This window comes from Trichoderma virens (genome assembly GCF_000170995.1).
Source record: "Trichoderma virens Gv29-8 chromosome Unknown TRIVIscaffold_6, whole genome shotgun sequence".
In the NCBI taxonomy this organism is placed as follows: Eukaryota; Fungi; Ascomycota; class Sordariomycetes; order Hypocreales; family Hypocreaceae; genus Trichoderma; species Trichoderma virens.
The window spans coordinates 3,079,539-3,100,906 of NW_014013743.1; the positions used below are offsets into that span (position 1 = coordinate 3,079,539).

The 21,368-nt window shown below is 49.7% G+C and overlaps 8 protein-coding genes across 8 annotated transcripts; 4 read left to right on the top strand and 4 right to left on the bottom strand.

Annotated features, from left to right (window-relative positions):
• Positions 1-668: 668 nt before the first annotated feature.
• Positions 669-3,346, top strand: TRIVIDRAFT_201309 (glycoside hydrolase family 3 protein; the record flags this gene model as incomplete). Its single annotated transcript, XM_014101769.1, has 3 exons — positions 669-762; positions 852-2,871; positions 2,941-3,346. 3 exons carry the CDS (start codon positions 669-671, stop codon positions 3,344-3,346), a joined length of 2,520 nt encoding a protein of 839 aa, XP_013957244.1.
• Positions 3,347-3,623: 277 nt separating this feature from the next.
• TRIVIDRAFT_222304 (uncharacterized protein) lies at positions 3,624-5,866 on the bottom strand (the record flags this gene model as incomplete). Its single annotated transcript, XM_014101770.1, has 6 exons — positions 3,624-4,413; positions 4,478-4,520; positions 4,581-4,708; positions 4,772-5,162; positions 5,275-5,564; positions 5,643-5,866. 6 exons carry the CDS (start codon positions 5,864-5,866, stop codon positions 3,624-3,626), a joined length of 1,866 nt encoding a protein of 621 aa, XP_013957245.1.
• Positions 5,867-8,355: 2,489 nt separating this feature from the next.
• TRIVIDRAFT_150035 (uncharacterized protein) lies at positions 8,356-9,609 on the top strand (the record flags this gene model as incomplete). The annotated part of the gene is made up of 2 exons (XM_014101771.1): positions 8,356-8,914; positions 8,972-9,609. The coding sequence occupies 2 exons, from the start codon at positions 8,356-8,358 to the stop codon at positions 9,607-9,609; spliced, it is 1,197 nt and encodes a 398-aa protein (XP_013957246.1).
• Positions 9,610-13,310: 3,701 nt separating this feature from the next.
• Positions 13,311-14,205, bottom strand: TRIVIDRAFT_60133 (uncharacterized protein; the record flags this gene model as incomplete). Its single annotated transcript, XM_014101772.1, has 3 exons — positions 13,311-13,849; positions 13,892-14,138; positions 14,194-14,205. The coding sequence occupies 3 exons, from the start codon at positions 14,203-14,205 to the stop codon at positions 13,311-13,313; spliced, it is 798 nt and encodes a 265-aa protein (XP_013957247.1).
• A 385-nt stretch (positions 14,206-14,590) lies between these two features.
• Positions 14,591-15,630, top strand: TRIVIDRAFT_28182 (uncharacterized protein; the record flags this gene model as incomplete). Its single annotated transcript, XM_014101773.1, has 2 exons — positions 14,591-15,292; positions 15,346-15,630. 2 exons carry the CDS (start codon positions 14,591-14,593, stop codon positions 15,628-15,630), a joined length of 987 nt encoding a protein of 328 aa, XP_013957248.1.
• Positions 15,631-16,169: 539 nt separating this feature from the next.
• On the bottom strand, positions 16,170-17,639 carry TRIVIDRAFT_116851 (uncharacterized protein; the record flags this gene model as incomplete). Its single annotated transcript, XM_014101774.1, has 6 exons — positions 16,170-16,460; positions 16,515-16,611; positions 16,671-16,731; positions 16,781-17,125; positions 17,216-17,435; positions 17,466-17,639. Coding segments are annotated over 6 exons (1,188 nt in total), but the record flags the coding sequence as incomplete, so codon positions are not given.
• Positions 17,640-18,218: 579 nt separating this feature from the next.
• On the top strand, positions 18,219-19,994 carry TRIVIDRAFT_60130 (uncharacterized protein; the record flags this gene model as incomplete). The annotated part of the gene is made up of 3 exons (XM_014101775.1): positions 18,219-18,275; positions 18,342-18,932; positions 19,185-19,994. The coding sequence occupies 3 exons, from the start codon at positions 18,219-18,221 to the stop codon at positions 19,992-19,994; spliced, it is 1,458 nt and encodes a 485-aa protein (XP_013957250.1).
• A 438-nt stretch (positions 19,995-20,432) lies between these two features.
• Positions 20,433-21,297, bottom strand: TRIVIDRAFT_15868 (uncharacterized protein; the record flags this gene model as incomplete). Its single annotated transcript, XM_014100870.1, has 2 exons — positions 20,433-20,853; positions 20,909-21,297. Coding segments are annotated over 2 exons (810 nt in total), but the record flags the coding sequence as incomplete, so codon positions are not given.
• Positions 21,298-21,368: the final 71 nt, after the last annotated feature.

Consider the following 21,368-nt stretch of genomic DNA (forward strand, 5'->3'; position numbering starts at 1 on the left):
CGGTCTGGACAAAAGGAGCCGAAGTAAGCCAATGGCGATTTTTTTCAGCCAAAACACCAGACTATTGCGGAGAACCCACCAGTCATGCCGGCCGCCAAGACTAGCTAGCGTTGTGGGATGTCGCCAAGGGTCTAGAAAGAAACTAGTTCTGCTTCCCCTCAAAATCGCGGAGTAAGTCTGGGGTATTGGAGAGGCTGCCTCGGGGAGGCTCCCCGAACTCAACTCCAGATGGGCACAGGCTTTTAAGCTCGTAACCCCACATCAGCTCCGAGCAAGTCTGCATTAAGCCCAGCAACGCCGTGTAAGCGTTGCTTTTAGCCTCATCTGGCCTTGGATCCTGGTCTTGAGTCGGGAGACTGGACTCCACCTCCATGGGGAACCTCCGAGATCAAAAACTGTTCAGCCCACTCAATTAAACGGGACGCACAATCAGATGACGAGCGGCCCTGCGGCTCTCTGCCGTTGAACCCCTGGCTACATATAACGCACATGTTTGCTAAGAGTATATAACTAAAATTTTATAACATTTTTTTTCTTCCCACCCCCCTTCCTTTGCCCTTTTACTCGGATTTACGTACCTTGCCCTTTATTCCCCCCCCTCCTTACCGAGAGAAGTACATTCGTTCCTTAGCAAAAGAGAGAGAGGAAAAAAATCAATTATTCTCAATATGGGAGAGTGGCAACAGCAGACGAAATTGGGCTTCGACGTCGAGACCGTCCTGGCCCAACTGACCCAAAACGAAAAGATTGCTCTCTTGTCCGGTGAGTCGTCGTCTTTTGTCTTCGCCCAGGCTAAACCCCAATGAGTATACATGGTCGTTTACTAAATCATATGATTGGGGGGAGAATAGGCATTGATTTCTGGCATACCTATCCCATTCCGGAGCACAATGTGCCGTCAGTACGCTTGACAGACGGCCCTAATGGCATCCGTGGCACAAAGTTCTTCGCCGGAGTGCCCGCCGCTTGCCTGCCTTGCGGAACAGCATTGGCCTCCACCTGGGACAAACAGCTGCTCAGGAGGGCAGGCAAGCTCCTCGGCGATGAATGCATCGCCAAGGGAGCTCATGTCTGGTTAGGCCCTACCATCAACACGCCCAGGTCCCCCCTGGGCGGCCGTGGCTTCGAGTCCTTCTCGGAAGACCCTTACCTGTCCGGTATCCTCGCTGCCTCAATGATTCTTGGCTGTGAGAGCACTGGTGTCATCTCTGCCGTGAAGCATTTCGTAGGCAACGACCAAGAGCATGAGAGGCGAGCAGTAGACTGCCTCATCACCCCACGGGCTCTTCGAGAGGTATATCTCCGGCCCTTTCAAATCGTAGCTCGAGATGCCAAGCCCGGCGCCTTGATGACTTCCTACAACAAGGTGAATGGCAAGCATGTCGCCGACAGTGCAGAGATGCTCGAGGGCCTCCTGCGACAGGAGTGGAATTGGGATCCGCTCATTGTGAGTGACTGGTACGGAACGTATACCACCATTGACGCCATCAACGCTGGGCTTGATCTCGAGATGCCCGGCGTCTCGAGATATCGAGGCAAGTACATCGAATCTGCCTTGCAGGCCCGCCTGCTTAAACAATCCACCCTCGACGAGCGCGCCCGCAGGGTTCTCAAGCTCGCCCAAAGAGCCGGACAGCTCAAGGTCTCAGAGGTAGAGAGAGGGCGTGATTTCCCAGAGGACCGCGCCTTGAATCGCCAGATTTGTAGCAGCAGCATCGTCCTCCTCAAGAACGATGACTCCTTCTTGCCCCTTCCCAAAACCAACGCCAAGATAGCCCTCATTGGTTCCCATGTGCGATTGCCGGCCATTTCTGGAGGTGGCAGCGCCTCGCTTTTGCCATACTATACCGTCTCCCTCTACGATGCAATCTCAGAAGCCTTGCCAGGTGCCTCCATCACTCACGAAGTGGGCGCGTACGCGCATCAGATGCTTCCAGTCATTGCAGCAATGCTGGACAAGGCCGTCATCCACTTCTACAACGACCCCATCACCGTCACCGACAGGAAGCTTCTCGGCAGCGAGAATGTTTCGTCAACGTCGTTCCAGCTCATGGACTACAACGGCGTTCCGAACCTGAACAAGGCCATGTTCTGGGGCACCCTGCTTGGAGACTTTGTTCCCACTGAGACGGGCACTTGGGAGTTTGGCCTCAGCGTTTTTGGCACTGCCAACCTGTACATTGACGATGAGCTCCTCATCGACAACACCACGCACCAGACTCGTGGTACTGCCTTTTTTGGCAAGGGAACGACGGAAAAGATTGGCACCAAGGAGATGGTGGCTGGCAGAACCTACAAGCTGCGACTCGAGTTTGGATCTGCCAACACCACCAAGATGGAAACCACCGGCGTGGTCAACTTTGGAGGCGGTGCCGTTCATCTGGGTGCTTGCGTCAAGATTAACCCTCAAGAGATGATTGCCCGCGCTGTCAAGGCGGCAGCGGACGCGGACTACACCATCATCTGCACGGGACTGAGTGGCGAGTGGGAGTCTGAGGGTTTTGACCGTCAACACATGGACCTGCCTCCTGGCGTGGACAAGATGATCTCCCAGGTCCTCGACGCTGCGCCAAACGCGGTTGTCGTTAACCAGTCAGGGACCCCTGTCACGATGAAATGGGCCCACAAAGCCAAAGCCATCGTGCAGGCTTGGTACGGCGGTAACGAGACGGGCCACGGCATCGCCGATGTGCTCTTTGGCGATGTCAATCCCTCTGGCAAGCTGTCCCTCTCATGGCCCATCGACGTCAAGCACAACCCGGCTTACCTCAACTATGCCAGCGTGGGCGGTCGTGTTTTGTACGGAGAGGACGTGTATGTGGGCTACAAGTTTTACGAGAAGACGGAGAGGGAGGTCTTGTTTCCGTTTGGGTAAGTTTTATTTCAAAGATATTTTTTTCCCTCGTTTTACTGTTCATCGCTAATTCACATCTTGCGCAGACACGGACTCTCTTACGCCACCTTTGCCCTTTCAGATCCTGTCGTCAAGACAGTGCCCGAGACGTTCCGGCCGAACCAGCCCACGGTGGCAATAGTCAGGATTAAGAACACGAGCAAGGTTGCTGGTGCACAAGTCCTGCAGCTGTACATTTCCGCCCCCAACTCTCCAACGCACCGCCCAGCAAAGGAGTTGCAGGGATTTGAAAAGGTGCACCTGGAGGCGGGTGAGGAAAAGGAGGTGCACATCCCTATCGACCAGTACGCCACCAGCTTCTGGGACGAGATTGAGAACAAGTTCAAGAGCGAAGAGGGGACCTACGAGGTCTTGGTCGGAGTGTCTAGCCAGGAGATCCTGGGCAAGGGAAAGCTGGTTGTTCCCGAGACGCGATACTGGCTGGGTTTGTAGACGTGGCATTAGAAGACGCACTTTGATAATTCCGTGAAAAGCTGCGAAGAGGTAATTTATGGATTTGCTTGATAGAATATAGATAGACACTATGGAAGGCTACATTGCATCTTGTTTTTTCAAACGAACTCTGCGTTTCTGACTCAGCGTGCTTGTAAGAAATCAAGATGATAAAAATTTTGGTCCTCCACAGGGGGGCTTACTCAAACGCGCTTTGGCCCTGAGTAAGCAAAGAAAACAAGCAATATACAGGATATAAAATACTACTAGATATAGTTTACTGCTTCAGCAACCAGCCCAGCAAGACTGCCAATTCCCGGATGCCCCCTCCCTGATCACCCCATGTCTCCAGCCTCTCCTGAACCATGCCCACGCATTCTCGCCACAGCGGTGGCACGATGACATGCGCCGCAGACTCCACACCAGCCTGCTTCCCCCGAAATGCCGCAATCAGGCATAGAGCGTGGTTGAATCGCACGCGGCAGGCACCCCACGATCCGGGGTGGCGGAAGAAGGGGTTTTCGGTCTGGATCCGATAGATGCTTAGTCTCAGCCCCAACGAAGCGTGAGCGCCGAATGTTTCGGCTTGGGAGCGCGTCAGCCGCATGCCGCCGTGAAGGCACATGTACAAGTAGGCGCGGCAGAGGAGCTCGCGGACCTCGGCGTACCGCTCGCGCATGAGTTTGACGAGTTCGGGCTCGTCCGGTGGCGGGTGTGACTCGGGTGGGATGTGGAATCGGAGAGCTGGCGGCAGGCAGTCGAGCCACTGCTGCAGCTGGCCCTCGAGTTTCTGCAGTGTGTCGGCGAGCTGAGAGGCGGTAAGGGAGTCGATGTTTGGTGATAGTACGGTGGCGGCGCTGCGTGTGCGGTTGAGCAGGCGGCGTAGAGATATCTCAGCAAGGTAGTAGTAGTAAGACAGTGTGGTGGAATGCACTATGGAGGCGTCAGGACGATCGACGGGGCTTTGTCCGAAGCTCTCAATCGTTGGAAACGTGGGGAGCGCGTAGGGGAATGATGATTCTTGTAACGTGCACGAGGGAAGGCCGTTGAGCTCGTGTCGCACCTCGCTGTGAGTGTCCTGTGAGCTTCAAGCCAACTAATTTTGATATTGACAATTCTGAGGAGACGTACCATTCGGATTTGAGACACGTCCAGTAGAGTCGCTGTTCAAGACCTGCATAGCGTTGTCAATGCCTGGAAGCAATGATGTAATGGGACTTGATGGATGGCATACTCTCTTCCTGCTTCGGCCGGTGCGTCTTCCCATCGGAATGCTTCAAGTTGTATGCCTCCCACATCATGGACGCTGTTCGGAACATTTTCCACCCAGGTATGGGTTCAATGTTGTACTGATACCACATTCTTATACTCCACGTCAGCAGAGGCACCGATATCGACCTTTTGGCAATATACATGTATACATACCCAAAGAGACAAAAGCACACGACGCCCAGCAACGAATCGTCTAGATACGCCGTGGACATTCGCTTCTGTGCCATGGCAATGTACATCAGAGACTCTCTCATGCGATGGTCAGGCACGGCCATGGTGACACGCTGCCTGGGATAAATGTCTAACTCCTCGTCTGACTCTATACTCCGTCGCTCATCATCGGGGTAGTTGCCCCAGACGGCGGCCAACGCAAACACCAGGAGCACGAGGCATGAGGTGGCTGACCAGCCAAAGCCATTTTCCAGGACATATGCAATGTGAGCATCAAGCTGGTCGGCATCGACAATGGGATTCTTTCCTTGGATCTTGCTCATGTAGATGTCCCGCAGCTCAAACATGCGTTCTGGCGACGGGTTTGACACTTCTGTTTTCGGGGGAGGACCCGCACCGTCCTGGTTAGCAAAACATATACAGTAAACGTACACTTGATCCAACATGCAAACACTCGCATGCAACAAGTACTACTTGGCACGTACCAAGGTCGGAGGGCTTCGGCTTCTCGGCATATTCTGACGAGGGAAACGTGCTGACCGGCCGCTCCTGTGGAAATACAGACCAGCCCAGGATCATGTCAGAGCCAGTGATTGGTGTCCAAGGAGTGTCTTTTCGCGACATGGTCTCCAGATTATCTCCGTCCATGTCCAGAAGGCGAGCCAGCTGGTCGGGGCGCGGCTGGAGGGCATTGCGGCCAGCTTCTGAGAGATTGGACAGGAGGCGGCCCTGCTCCTCCACGGCCGTCAAGATTTTCTTGCCCCAGGTTTCGAATCTACAAGGGGAGGGCATCAACATCAGCATTTTTTCGACATGGGCTCTTTCTTTGGCCAAGCCCAAGACTGCCGCTTACATTGAGAAGGGGTCTTTATCAGGATAATTGCAGCCCAGGCCACGCTCGGCGCACTTTGCGCAAGTCGGGCGAGCAGAGTCGCACCGTGTCTTGCTCACGCGGCATGCGTCACAGGCGGCCAGGATCCTTGTATGCGAAGGCACATCTTTAGGGCGTTTTCTCTTCTTACTACTATTTGTATCCACGGAGGCAGCAGGCCGTGGGAGGGAGTTGTTCGCCTCCATGGTTGATACTTGATACTCGGGGGGGGATCCAGAAAATAGCGGGTAACCCTACCTGTAACGTGCCGGGCTTTAAAATCACCGAGACAACTGGAGTGATGGACGGGATGCTTAGATCGAAATGCTTGATAAAAAACGTGATGGTTGTAGGGAGCGATTAGCGTTCACCCCACATGCAGGAAGATGTAACCTTCTTATACGCGTGGCTAGTCCTGAATTGGGGTAATTCTAGACGCCTCGACTACCCCACGTTATGAATCTAGTGCTAATAGTTTGGTGTAAATGATGGAGAGAGAGGTAAAAGAAGAAGAAAAGAAGAGAAAAAAAAGAAAAAATAATAAAGATGATGATGATAAAAAAGAAAGAAAGAAAGAAAGAAATTATATGTCAATTTTTAGACGAGGTCCAGGAATCTTGCATCTACAAGGCATAGAAGTTCTAAAGGGATAAAAAATTGAGAAAAAAAATTGAAATAGGCAGCGTAAAGAAAATGAATGCTGTCAGCTCGCTGCTACTGCAATGACATGATTCAGAACGCGGAATAAGCACGCTTGGGTGCTTGTAAGCGCCGCGGAATTACAATAGACCGAGCCGCTACTAAGAGGCTGAATCAGACTTGCTCTCCAAAGAGATTAAGCTGCTCACCTTGCTAGAAGGATGAAGTGACATATATATACTCATCGAATATCCTCACATATCAAAGCTCATAATGTATCGAGATAAACTTTTTTATGCGCATTTACCTCCTGGAGGAGTGGCAGATAACGAAACATGATTGGGTACCTACTAGCACAAAACACCATGTTGACTTGACAGATGTTTGGTGCTACCCTATATAAACAGATTTTGTTTACACAGCTGCTGCTGCGGCTGCGGTACCGACCAGATTAAGCATAAATTACGTGCATCAGTTTCATCTGACACATCACCTTGGACTAGTCGTTTATGTCAGTTTATCAATGCATTGTGGATGGATTTGGTAGTCTGTATCAACAAATGTCAATAGCATACTCTACACCCAGGAATACTAAAACACTGCTGGATGCTAGAGCAAAGCATTAAACTCATCACATTCAATATCCCCCCAAAGCCAATCTTGTCTATTCGAATCTCCCCATCAATGTATTCATCGCCATCCTGCTTATTGAGCTGTCAATCCCATAGTCTGGCGACAATCGTGTCGGAATATTGCTTCATGGCGCTGGCTGCGGCTCTGTAACATGTACCTACCTAAGGTAGTATTAGTAGTAAATGGCAATCAAAGTGACAGCTAACGGTTAGATACTCTGCAATATGGGGAATCCAGACTGTCGGATAAAGTAAGGATATGCAAACCGGCATCTCCCTTCAAATTTAGCCTATTCTACCCACGCTAGTCCCGACTGGATATAGGTCTGTTGTCTTCCTCTTTGCTGCTAAACCTCGGCGCTCGCCATCAAACAACTTAAAGGCATACAAGTACCTCGGTACCTCTAAGCGACCAGCCGGTCGGATATTCCGCCTCCTGTCCTGAATAGGTACCCAGGTACTCCATACATGTAGACGCGGCATCGTTTGGTTTCACAACTGTCTGACAGCTTTACTCCTCCAAGTATCCCACATCCCGCTGATAAACACAAGAAGGCCCCTGGAACTGTTGCTGTTTCAAAACTCATCTGTTCTAGCCTCATCAATAAAGTTATCAGTGCATGTCTCGCTAGCCGCTCTCTCATTCTCCAACGCCATTGGCCCGCATAACAGTTGTCTTAGATATAGTAGTACCCACGAACCGGCTGCTTCCGACGTCGACAAGGAAAATAAAGTCACCAATAGACTATAGTACGGAGTCGTTCACATGCCATGCCAAACTGGGAAATGCCGTCCACGATTTATTATGACGCCCTGGATCAAGATTAGGACCAGTTCCATCCTCAGGTCTGGCCCCCCCTGGACAGACCACTTTTGTAATATCAGGGGAATGGCAAGCTATCTTTCTCGATGGGTTCTCGAATTTGGCATCCATTACCAAGCCGCCCTCGGTTAGCCAAACAAGGCTGAGGGCTGTCATATCCGGTAAATTATTGTTTATACTCCGTAAAGAGTCCCGAAAAAACCGATGTGTTCCTGAAACACTGGGGCAGATTGTGGTCCCTTTGCCGCGCGGACTGTGCGACAGTTGGTGTCTAAGTGAAACACCAAGCAGGTGGTCGTACGACATGTAGTAGTTGTCAACGGTGAGTGTCTATGATGGAAACCTATTTGTTTCTCTCTTGATACGAGTATATAGCTGCTTTGATGTCGCTGCTATTGTGTCGTTTTTTTTGGTTCTTCACCACTCCTTTCCATCTTCACTTTACCATTCCCTTCTCTTCTCTACCAACTCAGAGTTTCAAGCTTTCGCCGGACGATTGCCTCTGACTTTTCATTCTCTTCTGATTCTCCTTTTTTGTTTTACATTCTTTTCTTGCTGTTTAATTCCTCATTTTTCATACAAGCCTCTCAGACAACTCAAGATGAAGACTTCTGTCGCTGTTTCTCTTCTTCTCGCCGCTGCGGCCGAGGCTCGATTCGGCCAAGAGCAAGGCAACGGAGCCATTGCCGCGATTGGGGCTTTGACAGACCTGGGACAACCTGGACAGGCCGCCACCCTGGCCGGCACTGCCATCCAGTTCCTCCTTGCTGCTGCCAACCCCTGTGGCAAGCTCACCCACGCAGATCTCATCATCTCCCAGCTGGGCACCAGCGACGCTGCCGTTGCCGCAGCCCGCGGCCTTGTTGCGGCTGAGCAAAACTTCAACCCGTTTGTGGTCAGCATCCCTTCCATCTGCTCGGATCCTACCCTGCCAAAGTCTTCCCAGCTCCGCGGTGTTGTTCCCTTGATCGACCCTGCGGTTGTCGGGTCGGATCTCGAGAACAAGAATGCAGCAGCTTCCAAGACCAAGCCGTTTGCGGCCAACGGCCTTAGCGTTGCCCAAGTCATGGTTCAGAATGGCTTCTCAAACTTTACGGCTGTTGCTTTGGACGGCACCAAGCAGAATGCCTCGGGAGGATCGGCGGCGGGATCGTCTGCTAGTGCACCGGCCGCCACATCAGTGTCAGGAGGAAAGGCTTCTGCGGCTGCTCCATCAGTCACTGTGGTAAACAACCAAGGATGCAACAGTATCGCTCTCCCGACTACCATGATTACTGTCACAAGGACCGCTGTTGTGACCTCTGTGGCGACTGCTCAGGCTTCCAGTGCGCCGGCTTCATCTGGCAACGCCTCTTCGGGCAATGCTTCTTCTGGCAACGTCGCCCAGGCCGGAAGCTGCACCGGCGGCGGCAGCACTTTGGTGTGCTCGTCTCCCGGGAAAGGCTCTGGAGCCGTCAAGAACGCCGTCACCGGCAACTTTGACGGCTTTGTGGCTTCGACCATTGCAGGCCTGGACTTTGGACTCTGCGTCCCCACCATGAAATTCGAGGCTGGTCTCAACGGACGGTCCACCACCGAGTTTACCTTTCAGGCAATCGACCCCCTTGTCAACAAGGGCCAGCAGGAGGCGCTCAACCCCAACATCATCACCAACCGGATCCACGACCAGCTCACCAATGTGTGTGGAGCCAATGCGGCGGCAAAGGCTGCCGTTGCAGACGCCCAAGCCAAGATTGCGGCCTTGGGAACCAGGAATGCCGATACGGCCAACACGTGGAACTCGCTTCTTGGTTTTGCAAACACCAACATCAACCCCGACAATGCTCCCCAGACTGGCCTGGTTGGTCACACCTAAGGAATATGTACATGTACGTGTATTACAGGTCTTGGTGACTCGGAGGAAAATGGAAACAAAACAGCCTGGTTAGTGTACGATAGAAAAGTGTGGTGAAAAACGAAATAAATAAATAAATAAAATGGCATTAGGCCCAACTACTTCATGCACCTGTTTCCTGCTTCTGTTTCTGTGTTGCCATGCATGTAAGTGACTTGGATGAGTATGAACAGTACTAATGTACCTAGATGTGCATGTAGTATTGCTAAGGATTACAGCCAATTGCTACCAACTACAGGTACCTATTATGCCATTACCTTAGAAGGTTAGTATGTACAGTAGTGTTTTTCCCGCTGCCTGCTATACAGAATACATGTACTTGTACACACCATCACGGTAGAGTACGACTACAGCCTATTGCAGTATATTGTACGGTAAATGTTATGGTTATTTTCACTCCATGCCATCCAATTGGTGTGTTTGCCATTTCAGCCTCCCATGATTTTAGCGGCAGAAACCCCCCACCGCCTTGGCTTTGTGTGGCTGCTCCGGCCCGACTGACCACGTGGAAGGACATTCAGCCACGTGATTACTGGTGTTTTTCTTTTCTCCGCACGGATACTCCATACTTTGTAACTCCGTACCTAGACGGAGTAGACACTCAACTTTTGCCATCCATGGATCCCCTACTTGTCCCTACGAGTACCCTGGTCGATTCGGAACCGGGGGCTGCAACTCTCGTAAGCCACGATCCTGGAGCCTCGAAGCGAGTTTCCCGGGTTGGACGATGAGGGTGTCGTGGTGCCCGTACAGAGTACAGTAGCTCTGTCTCGTCTTGTCTCGTGGCAACTGGAGATTTGTTATACGAGGCTCGGATTTACAAAGGACGAGGATGGAATCTTGGGACCGATCCAGATGCTACGACAGTATCGGCCATGTTCGCTTCGCCTGGAGACTGTGTCGTCATCTGTCTCATCATCGCATCCCCTGTTGTGAAGAGTTCGAATCCCAAATGCAAATGCAAATGCAGTACCGCTTCTCTCCACTCGCACCAACGTGCCGAACAAGTATCCACACAAAACGTCTCTTGGGATTCTGGACCGACCTAAACTAGCGGTGCTCGAGCGGCGCATCACGAGAACGCGGTAGTCATGCCATTCGGAGCCTTGCGAATCGGGCAGAGATACTCCGGACATGCATTCGGAGACGGCAAATGGAGCTGGAAACTGCTGGGGCTTGTATTATGACAACCTGAGAGCAGCGGGCCTGTCATGTCATGTCATCTGGCTTACCAACCTGTGCTTGGACGCATCTTCAGTGGCCGCGTACGGGTATCATGCATGTTCATGTATGCATGCTCATGTCTGCTCATGTATATGCTCATGTACCTGAACTGCACATGCTGATGCCGCCAAGAATAGCACGCTCCCAACATACTCTGCTGTGCCTACGAATATATCCCAACGTGTCTCCCCTACCCAATCATAGAGCCTCACTCTACTAACAAGCCAGGGATGCCTCGGAAAGCGGCCACCCACCGCCACCTGCAACTCGCGCTCGCCAAAAGCCTCGTACCGTACTCGTACATTCGTCTCGGTAAAATCATCGCACCACTGTGGCCAAGTGTTGTCACACTGGAGTCCGGGGAAGCTCCAGCCGAAAAACGACCACGAGGGGGCACAATGTTGGATCGAGGTTGCGGCCCTGGCGAGTCGTGAGGGCTTGGCAGCATCAGCCTGGAGGCGGCAGAGTTGGGCGCTTATTAGGAGCCACGGCCGAGGAGCTACAGTTATGATGGTGATTGACTGGAGTTGCCCGAGACTCAAAAACTTGTGCTCAAATTGGACTTGGACTTAATTCCTTTGCTCTCTCTCTCTGGTCAGTGGAAAAGCGCGGCTTAAGGAGTACATGTGGACGGCATTGATGGGCTGAAATTGAACCCCCCTGCACGCATTGAAAGAAATCAATAGAACCACCTGGGCAAAAGGGATTGGATGGAGAAAAAAAAAAAACAACAGTCGGCTCAGGTACCAGCGGGGCCCCATCAAGTGCCATTGCAGGTACATGCAGCGCCGGGAATATCCGGCGCAACGTCTAGTGGCGGATCCTCCCCCCGACTTGTATCCTGCGTGTACTCTGCCTTGTACTACCTATACCGACACCTACTACTTGTATGTATAGGTGGTGTGCGCTTCGTACTTCGTATATGCGGCCACGGCTCGCTTTCGCTGTCCGTTGATTTGCTTCTGCTCTGAATCACGGAGCGCGAGTCAGCAGCCGTCAAGCCAATTCAGCCCGGGCGTAATCCTGCGGCGCAAATGAGGGCATTTTTCAGGCGGCTCAGTCTCAGCGCATCCCATTGAACAGAAGCTACAAGGGATCAATGCATCAATGACAGCCCGGCAGTGCAGGTATTGGCGCTAAAGTTTGCGGGCTTACAGGCTAGTCGGCCCCCTAAAGGCTTCAGCACAGCTTTGCGCGCCATGATTCAGAGCAACTCTGCGCGGACCATTTCAGATTTACAGCACACACATGAGCTTCAATTGTAACACCACGCAGTTGCTTCAGAGCATTCAAATCATGCGCTGAATTTTTTTTTTTTTTTTTTTTCATTTTGAAATGCATAGTGACCTTGCACCACAAGATCAGGTCATTCTGAGTGCCTCAACTATGGCTTCATTGTTCTGCAGGCCCAATATGATAATGCACTCAACATAGCATCTTCACACTTCCATGCATCTATCTGTAAAAGTTCTGCTCACAGCCTCCATAAGCCCAAATCGCATCCAGAATATGGCAGTGCCAGAGGGTTACAACACCAGATTCACGATCCAAGTTGCAAGACTTGGTGACATTGGTGATGATTTTCTCGCATCTTGAATTCACAATGGTCGATTTCCGGCTTGATGAGACCGCAATTCCCCTGGTTCTGGGCTCTGTTGTCCTAAGTTTGGGGAGCTGCAACTCCCTACAAGAATCGAGCGCCGCGGTATAAGAAACTGTGTCCCCGGTAGTAGCAACTCTTATAGCGTGTAACTGCATAGAAGTTCTCGGTACAAGGATCGTGCGCCCCCTTTGAAGAATCTCGTCTTGGGCGTTTGAGATTGCAAGCTGGTTTATACTTGTATCAGGCACTCCATTTCATCACGATAATGATGGTAATAGACGCAAACTGGGGGTTTCACAAGAGAAGATACGCCTCAAATACAGGCTATTAATCACCTTGTAACATGCATGTTCCGTACATGTCGTCTTCAAGCCACCACAAGACGTCTATATAACGGTATGCTTCCTGAACATGACAAACTCAAAACACCTTTTCGTCAACTACTGGCTTGATATTGTTCGTGTCAATGAACAAATCCATCTCTTAAAATGCCTCATTGCTGCCAACCAACACGCCGCGAGCTATGCACCCATGATAGAGCGCCTCCAGTAACTTGGGCTCATCATTCTTATCATCAAGAGTCATGGATCCCACAAGACTGATGACACCTTGGATTTTGATTGCATCAAGAGATTGACGGAGTGTGCCCGATCCACCAACTTCAATGACTTGATCAATGCTCGCGCCCTTCCAATACTCTTTATTAAGCATTATATTACTACTGTTGTCCGAGTAAGCTCGGTGTTTAGACAAGACAAGCTATAAAAGCGTGATGTTATATGCTTATTTGGGTTTGCAGCCAGTCAAAAATTGGTCTCATCTCCTAAACTCCAACTCAATTGATTGGCTGCACAAGTGTAACGCGATTCTTAAGCACTGACAAATCAACAACCTTGAGCTGATGCAAGTATGGATCGAAAAACTTGTTCAATCGCTGCTCCAGCCACTCCGGATTCTCACCAGCAGGAAAGTGGCCAGACTGCGGCACAATATCCAGCTCTGTATGATTCCCAATAGGCCCCCACACGGGCTTCAGCACATCCGCAAGGCTTGCTTCGCCGGCCATGGCAAGGAATGGCACAGTAAGAGGTTTCTTATTCATCGCACTGAAAAACTGAGCATCCAGGCCCATGGTTCTCGCGGCAAAGGCGCCAAACATGGCCCTGAGACCGCCAGGCTTCCGCAAGCTATCGACAACCGAGTCGATGGTGTACGCCGGGAATCCCGATATGCCCGTATACGAAGCATGGAAGAAGAATGACAGCACCACCTCACGCTCTCGACCCTCCATGAATCGCTCAGCCTCGTCCGGCACAGCCCACGCAGCAAGTGACCACAGCCCATATGTATCCCAGGTATAAGTCGGCGTCCACGCTTGCTCGTAGCCATGGCCAGGCAGCCATTACTCGACGACACCCAGTGCCGCGACCAAAGAAGGTCTCCTCATGGCGAGCGTAACCGCAGCTCCCGTTCCCTTGTCGTGTGAAAATATGTTGGCTTTGGTTATGTTGAGGTAGTCGAGCAATCCCTCCAGATCAGATGCCATGGCTTCCGAAGTGTAATCGCCGTCGGGTGGGATAGTACTGTCACCCATACCACGGTTATCAAGCGCGATGACGATGTACTTGTCAGCCATCATTGGCCCTAGAAGACGCCATGTAATCTTGTCAAAGAGTCATTAGTCCCCAATTGCTGCAATTGTCAAACGGAAAGCTTACCTTCAGCCACATACTGTACTCATGTACCTACTTTACATATAATCACCAAGTAGTGTGTCTTTAATAAGCTATAGAACTAATAGTTGCGAAGAAGAAAGCGAAATTATCGTTCTAACATATTCTAGAATAGGAAATTTGTGCTGACTTTTTGCATGTTTCACTTGCAGCAACCACCAAGGTAGTGTCCGCGTCCATAGCGCAAGTGTTCCATAATGTGTCCGCATACTGTCCGCATACAGTCCGCGTTCTCTCTCACGGGCATGCCAGGGGTTAAGAGGCAAAAGTATTATTTATAGCTCCTCTCCTCTCACATACTGTAGGAAGATATCAATATCTCAGAGTTCATACCTTTTCTTCTCCTTCTTTTGGCGACAGGATTTTATCACTTGCAACAAGCATGTCTCTCCGCCAGACTCTAAGCGAATTCTACCCACCTAAACCCACCTTCACCGAGCAAGATCTAGAAGATCTTGCAGGCAAAACCTATCTCATCACAGGGGGAACATCTGGTATCGGGTTCATCCTTACCAAAATACTCTACTCCAAAAATGCAAAAGTCTACATCACATCACGAAGCGCGGCGTCTGGGGAAAAGGCCATTAGCGAGATAAAAGAATCGAACAAGTCTAGCCGCGGCGAGTTGCGCTATTTGGTAATGGACCTTGGCGACTTACAAACAATTGTTCCTGCGGTCAAGAGCTTCCTGGCACAGGAGACTCTCCTCCATACAGTATGGTTTAATGCCGGTGTGATGAAGGCACCTAGCGGAAGCATGACCAAACAAGGCTACGAACTCCACTGGGGGACAAATGTAGTGGGACACTTTGTGATGAACAAACTACTTATGCCCATACTACTCGCCACAGCTCAGGTGGCGCCAAAAGGGAGCGTGAGAGTTGTCTGGGTGAGCAGCGATGGCCATAACTTTCTGTCTCCAAAGGGGGACGGCATCGACTGGCAGGATATCGCCACTCTGAAATCAACTGGGTGGAAGGGAGAAAAAGGGCCAATGACGTATTACGGCCAAAGTAAAGCTGGAAATGTGCTGCTTGCAATGGAACTTGCGAAAAGATATGGAAATCAAGATATTGTTGGGGTGGTAAGTCATCACGCATTGCACTGTCACTATTAGACACTGATGAATGATTCCAGGCTCTCAATCCAGGCCACTTGAAGACGAATCTGCAGCGCCACTCCACCTCAAGCATGTCCAATAAATTCGGAGGCCTCGTTCTACACGATCCATCTCTGGGAGCTTTGACAGAGCTTTATGCGGGCTTCTCAAAGACAATTGGGTTAGACAATAATGGGGCTTATATCATCCCGTGGGGGAGATTGGGCAAAATACGACAAGATATTGAAGCGGGTTTCCACGATCGAGGCACAGGTAAAAGGTTGTGGGATATCCTGGAAAAAGAGACTGAACAGTATACATGATGGTTGTGCAAGTAACAGCTTCGCATCCAGGCTCTGAAAATGCATTCGAGCTCTATTGTTTTGTTACATTTACAGGAGCCGTCTTTCTTTCAATATGTATATATAATAGGAAATATCTAGCGTGATGGAGTGAATTCGATACCGAGAGTGTTGAGATATTCATCTGTGACATGTTCAGCAAAGTGCTATCTGGTGAAGAACACGAGTTACTCGCTTGAAATATCCCAACGACCTTGAAAAAGTTTCAACGCCTCTATCATGTCCGTCATCTCCTGAGCATATTCGGTATTGCCAGTCTCATTAATGAATGAGTGAATAAGCATTGCTGCTTGGTATAAACAGTCGGCAATCAAAGGACTCAATTTTAAGATATCGCCGGCTTGAATAGATGCATAAACCATGCCTGCGAGCTGATGAATGTGGAGGCAAGTACTTTTGATACCTGATATGGCGACCTGCTGCATCTCGAGCTGCTCTGGAATACCTACTTCCCGCATCCCATCTGCGTCGGCACAGAAATAGGCATCGTAGAGTGCCAACTGAGCACTATAGCATATGGCCATAGCAGTAAGGTGAGAGATACCACGGCTACTGTTGTAGACTTCGTCGCTCGTGTTACCAATCTCCTGATTGATGGCAAGTCTGAAAGTATCTATGATATGGTGAAGCTGTAGAGCTTCGTGATAGTGTAACTTGACATCTTCGTTGCTTTCGTTTAGGTGGCGGAGAACATGAGATAGAAGATGAGAGGCCTGACAGGTACGCGCAAACGACGAGGCTCGAGTGGTAGCGTATTCAGAGACGGCCAAAGGTTGGGTAACTACAAATTCCTAGTCTCTTTAGTGGGAGTCTTTTTTGTTCTTGTGAGGCTATGGCGCACATACTCCCTTTTCCCAGATATCCTCATTCATAGGGAGTAGATCATCAGATTTCGCGTCATGAGCCGCAAATGGGCGGTTACCACCACCAATGTTGACAAATCTTACATGTTGATATATATACTTAGCAGTCAGTAATAGAGGCCAGGCGTATTCTCTTACCTGTCTAACACAATAACCGCCCACCACACTCGACGTCTCTCCTCGGATTCTGCCCAGGATGCTGTGATTCTTATAAGTCTCCATCAACAAATGCATTGGATAGAGCTTACCCGGTCGAGGGAACATTTGAGGCGCATTTTGCCTATTATGGATTCCCATGGCATAGCCAAGCCTTGCACAGTGCCCGATCGTGAGGTAGGCAGCAGGGTATATGGCGTTTCCAATCTCATACAATGCAACCAGCAAGGACGCCTGTAGAAGTTTCACGGAGAGTATGTTGTTCTGTTCCGCGTCTGAGCAGCCCTGTTTTACTAGAGCATAGAGTTCTGTTCTGGCTAGCTCGTAGTCTTTCCTAGGTTGACAATGCATCTTCATTGCTAGAGATAAAATAACCACATCTGGATCGAGCATGTCTGGGGAGTTATCGAGCAGCCGGTATATTCGAAGCTTCGATACTAAGAGGTGTTGAATTAGTTTCACTCACGTTTTTAGTCTCTGTTACGGCCTATGTTTCCAAGTAAACCAACTGATAGGAATATGCAGACCTATTGGAAAGGACACATGGACCGAAGCGAAATATGAGTCGATATCGTAACGCAGCTGCTCACTGCTCCCTAGCTGTTTATAATAATGGTCAGAGAGGGGAGTTTTTGGCGTTGGTATGACATGATTGCGATCTTTGAAAGTATAAAAATCTAAGAAAAACAGTGCAGGGAATTCTTCCTGTTGCGCCGTTAGCAATCCCGCATAACCAGCATAAGCTTGCTCCATTATAAAACTGCATCAAATGGGGACTGAGGCACTCACTTGTTGCAGGGTGTAAGAATTAACGGTGTCCATAGTCGGAGTTACAGCCTTAGGAGGATAGCAACAACGTCTCCTGTTCCTGCGGCAAAGCGAGCATGAAGGCAGCTCTCTTGAGCATTTTCGTTTCTTTTCGCGGCACGCAACACAGGCCTGGGAGGCAAGATCTTCGGTGACATCAGTCATAGCGTTAATGGTATTCCCGCTATTCGCCCTGAGGTGTGATATTCAATAATTCACATTCCTTTAACCAGTTGTGCCTGCTCAGCTCGTCTTCATCGCGTTTCCAATTGAAAAGAAATGCGGACTGTACTCCCTGGGTAATCTTGCATTACGTAGACGTCGACTAGCGAAGCGGCATATGCGGAGATTATATGCGGACACTAGCGGGGTGGAGAATGACAACCTCTGATTATACCAAGTGTAATCTGGTGAATAAGGCAGTGTAATTTGAAAGTTAATGCGCTTAATGCGGTGAATAACCTGCTGGGGATTTCAATGACTAGGGAAGAATACCCATTAAAAGATCCAGTATGTATGAGCACAAGATATGAGCTATAGATAACAATTGAACCAATCGCCTACTAACCCTGATTGCCAGCTAATAACTCGCCAGGCACTTTAGTTTACCCGTCGGCTCTACAATTTTCCATAAGTGCTTACTTTCTCTGTAGACTTATCACGACAACTATAAACCTACGAAGCTTGATATAAACATATCAATATCGTATATCAACAGTAATTATGCCATATAGCGGTCCTAGCAAAGGTTGCCGGAGATGTATTTGCCTGAAAGTCAAGGTAAATATCTTTCGATTTTGAGTATAGCATTTCATTACGTGATATGGATTGTACTAATTTTGCCAGTGTGACGAAAATAGGCCTAACTGTTTGCGCTGCACAAAAGCCACCCAAGAATGCGAGTATAGGGACGAATTTGATTTGATTCTGCGGAACCAAAACCGTCATGCAGCAGAGACGGCAAAGACGAGATGGCGACAACGAGCAGCTAAATCTAAGCTCTCCTCTTCGCTACCAAGGACGGCTGCCACTAAATTAGTAGCTCCATCGCAGCAAGTAATTCCCAGTAGCTCTTCATCTTCATCAATCCCCAAGCCTGTCACCCTGCGTTCGTCATTTCAACAGATGGTTCATTTACGTTTCTTCTACGATTTTGCAAATGCTCAGGACCGCGGTACAGCCACAAATGGCGCGCTCGATCGGATCCCTCAAATGATGGCAGCCTCGTCACCGGACTCATGGTTTCATTCTGCAATGTCGGCACTCTCATTCGCAAATTTTGGTGGCAGGCTCAAGTCCCAAGAGGCCAAGAATGTTGCCGCTGTCTTCTATAACAATGCCCTTGGCCGATTTGCAAGGGTAATGTCTAGTTCTGCTAGTGGGAAAACAGGGGCCGAGCAGGTTCTCTTTGGTATTTTCCTCTTAGGGATCTACGAGGTTTGTTGTCTCACATACTCTGTACCCCAATACTAATTGGTACAAAGGTCATGACCTCAACTGATTTCAATGGAATTTACGCCATTCACCAGCGGGGAGCCATTTCGATCTTGGAACATTTGTGGGAGGGCGGCGAAGGAAGGCATAGATTTGACAAACCTTGCTACGCGCCCGTCCTCTATATGCAGACTGTACCGTCCCGCCCCCCCTGGGTAGCCTAATTTACAAGACCTTTTGCTAATTGTTCATTAGCTCATGTATTGTCTCGCTAACAAAGAGCCGCCGCCATCTTTTCTTGCAGATATACAACTTCATAACAATAGCGATCCCAGATCCGAGTTGACTGCTCTCATGTACTGTGCCTGCAAACTTCGCCATAAATTCGCGCAGCAGTCCTCTTTATTAGAAAATGATAATCTGAATGAGAAGCCACAGGGACTATATCCGCTATTCCAGGAAGCCATGGATCTTGATAAAGCGCTGGAAGAATGGCATCAGCGAACCAGCCGCAGTGGATGGGCTTTTACTCGATCCTGCTTCGTAAACGCCCAGAGCCGACCGCAATGGGCTCGAGAGCTCTTCAGCCTTCCAGGAGCTCCAAAAGAAATGCTCATCTACAACAGTCTCCTCGCCGCATTATCCACAAACCTCTACTGTAGCACTCGCCTATTGCTAAATCTCTCAATCCTCGAGTGGGCTCGCACTATTGTTAGCTCGCCACTCTCAACAGCCGGGATATCTATATTTAATGAGTCTATTGCGACGTCCACTGCCGCGTTACTGATGGAGCTTATCAACGACCTCTGTATGGGCGTGCCGTTCATGCTTCAGCTGACGGCAGTGGGCGGTATGGAAGACCCGCAATTGATAGAGGAGTTGTACAGTCTCAGAGGCATACTGACGCTTTGGCCTCTTGTTGCGGCCATGGCATGTTTACAAGACAAAGAAGTTCAAAAATGCGATGTTGACTTCAAGCGCGCGTGGGTGCAGCACTTGCTCACATTTCTAAAGAATTCAGTGGGGTTGGCAAAAGCACAAGCGTTCATTACCATGTATAACTAAGTTGCGGGCCTTGGAGAAGAGTTATGCACGATGCATGGTATAGCTTTTGGATGTTGCAGTTCTCTGACGGGGTGTTGTCGCTTGGTACCCAACAGAGCGATGGCTGGTGTTGTGTGACATTGATCATAAGTGGGATATTCTCTAATATAATCTTGCTATTGTCGATCCACTGAGTTTGCTCTATTTCGTGATAGCAGCCGTGGTGCGCTGGCCTTGACTTTCCAATTTTTCAGGATGAACCTGACAAGAACCCTTGAATTACCTAGCAATCTCTTCTATTCACTTCAGTTCGCCATTTCGCTGCTTTTCTCTTATCGGCAGCCACTGCCCTTCTCTCAAGAGGCGGAACAATAAACCTATTGCCCCCAAAAGATCTGCAATACTAAGACACTCGAGAAACGCTCGCCAAAACGGCAGAGGGTCGCCTTGAGGGCCGATGCTGCCAGGGGTATACTCTGTCGATGAAAACGACCAGATGAAAACGCCCGTAAATATCCATGCCTCTATGCAAGTGATTGTAGCGGGAATACCGTAATACAGATCGTCAAAAGTAACATATGCCGTTGGGTTGAAGGTCTGGCCATTTAACAGCCCAAAAAGGATCAACTGCACAAATTGTAGGAAAACGAAACCTTTAAAGGTCCACAGCTTGGCTACCGGTTGGTGCTTTGTATCAATATGTTCCTTCATTCGGCGTTCAAAGCGAACAATGTGCGGTACGGCCAGCACAATTGCCGCAATGTTGATGATCTCGCACCAAAGGTGTGCGTAGCGTGGTTCTAGTGAGTTGATGCAGTACACTCCAGCGCCTTGTGTGGCTATCTCTACAATAGAAGAGATGGTCTTTGATAGTGGATACCTGGAATAAAGTTGGATCAGTAAAGGAGGCATGGCTCGGTCTGCGTCTGACTCACTGGAAAACTGAGACACAGGTGCGCTTGAACCAAGCCAAATTGGTGCCCGCAATGAAGTCTCCTCTCTTATCTTGAGCTTCAAACTGATCCAGGATTTCCCGCCAGGAGTGGTTATCGGGGTAAATATAGTAGATGTAGAGCATGAATATAGCAGGAATACCGATGGATTCATAGATTTCAGCCAATGGGCGCAAATATATCGATGCGTCATAAGATAATACTGAGAGAAAAGAGAAGATGGCAAAGACGGTGGGAACTAGGATTATACGGATTATTTGCCGTTGCTGGCATGGAACGGTGTATCGACCAAGATGTCTGGTAATGTGGAATGTAGTATTGAGAAGAGTCAGGGCGAGAAAGACGCCCGAAAGAATCTTCAATAGTGTGTGCGTCGTGATGCCAATGCTCAAGGTGTCTGCATGTTCACCCACGATAGGTCGAGCACAAGAAAAATCGCTCC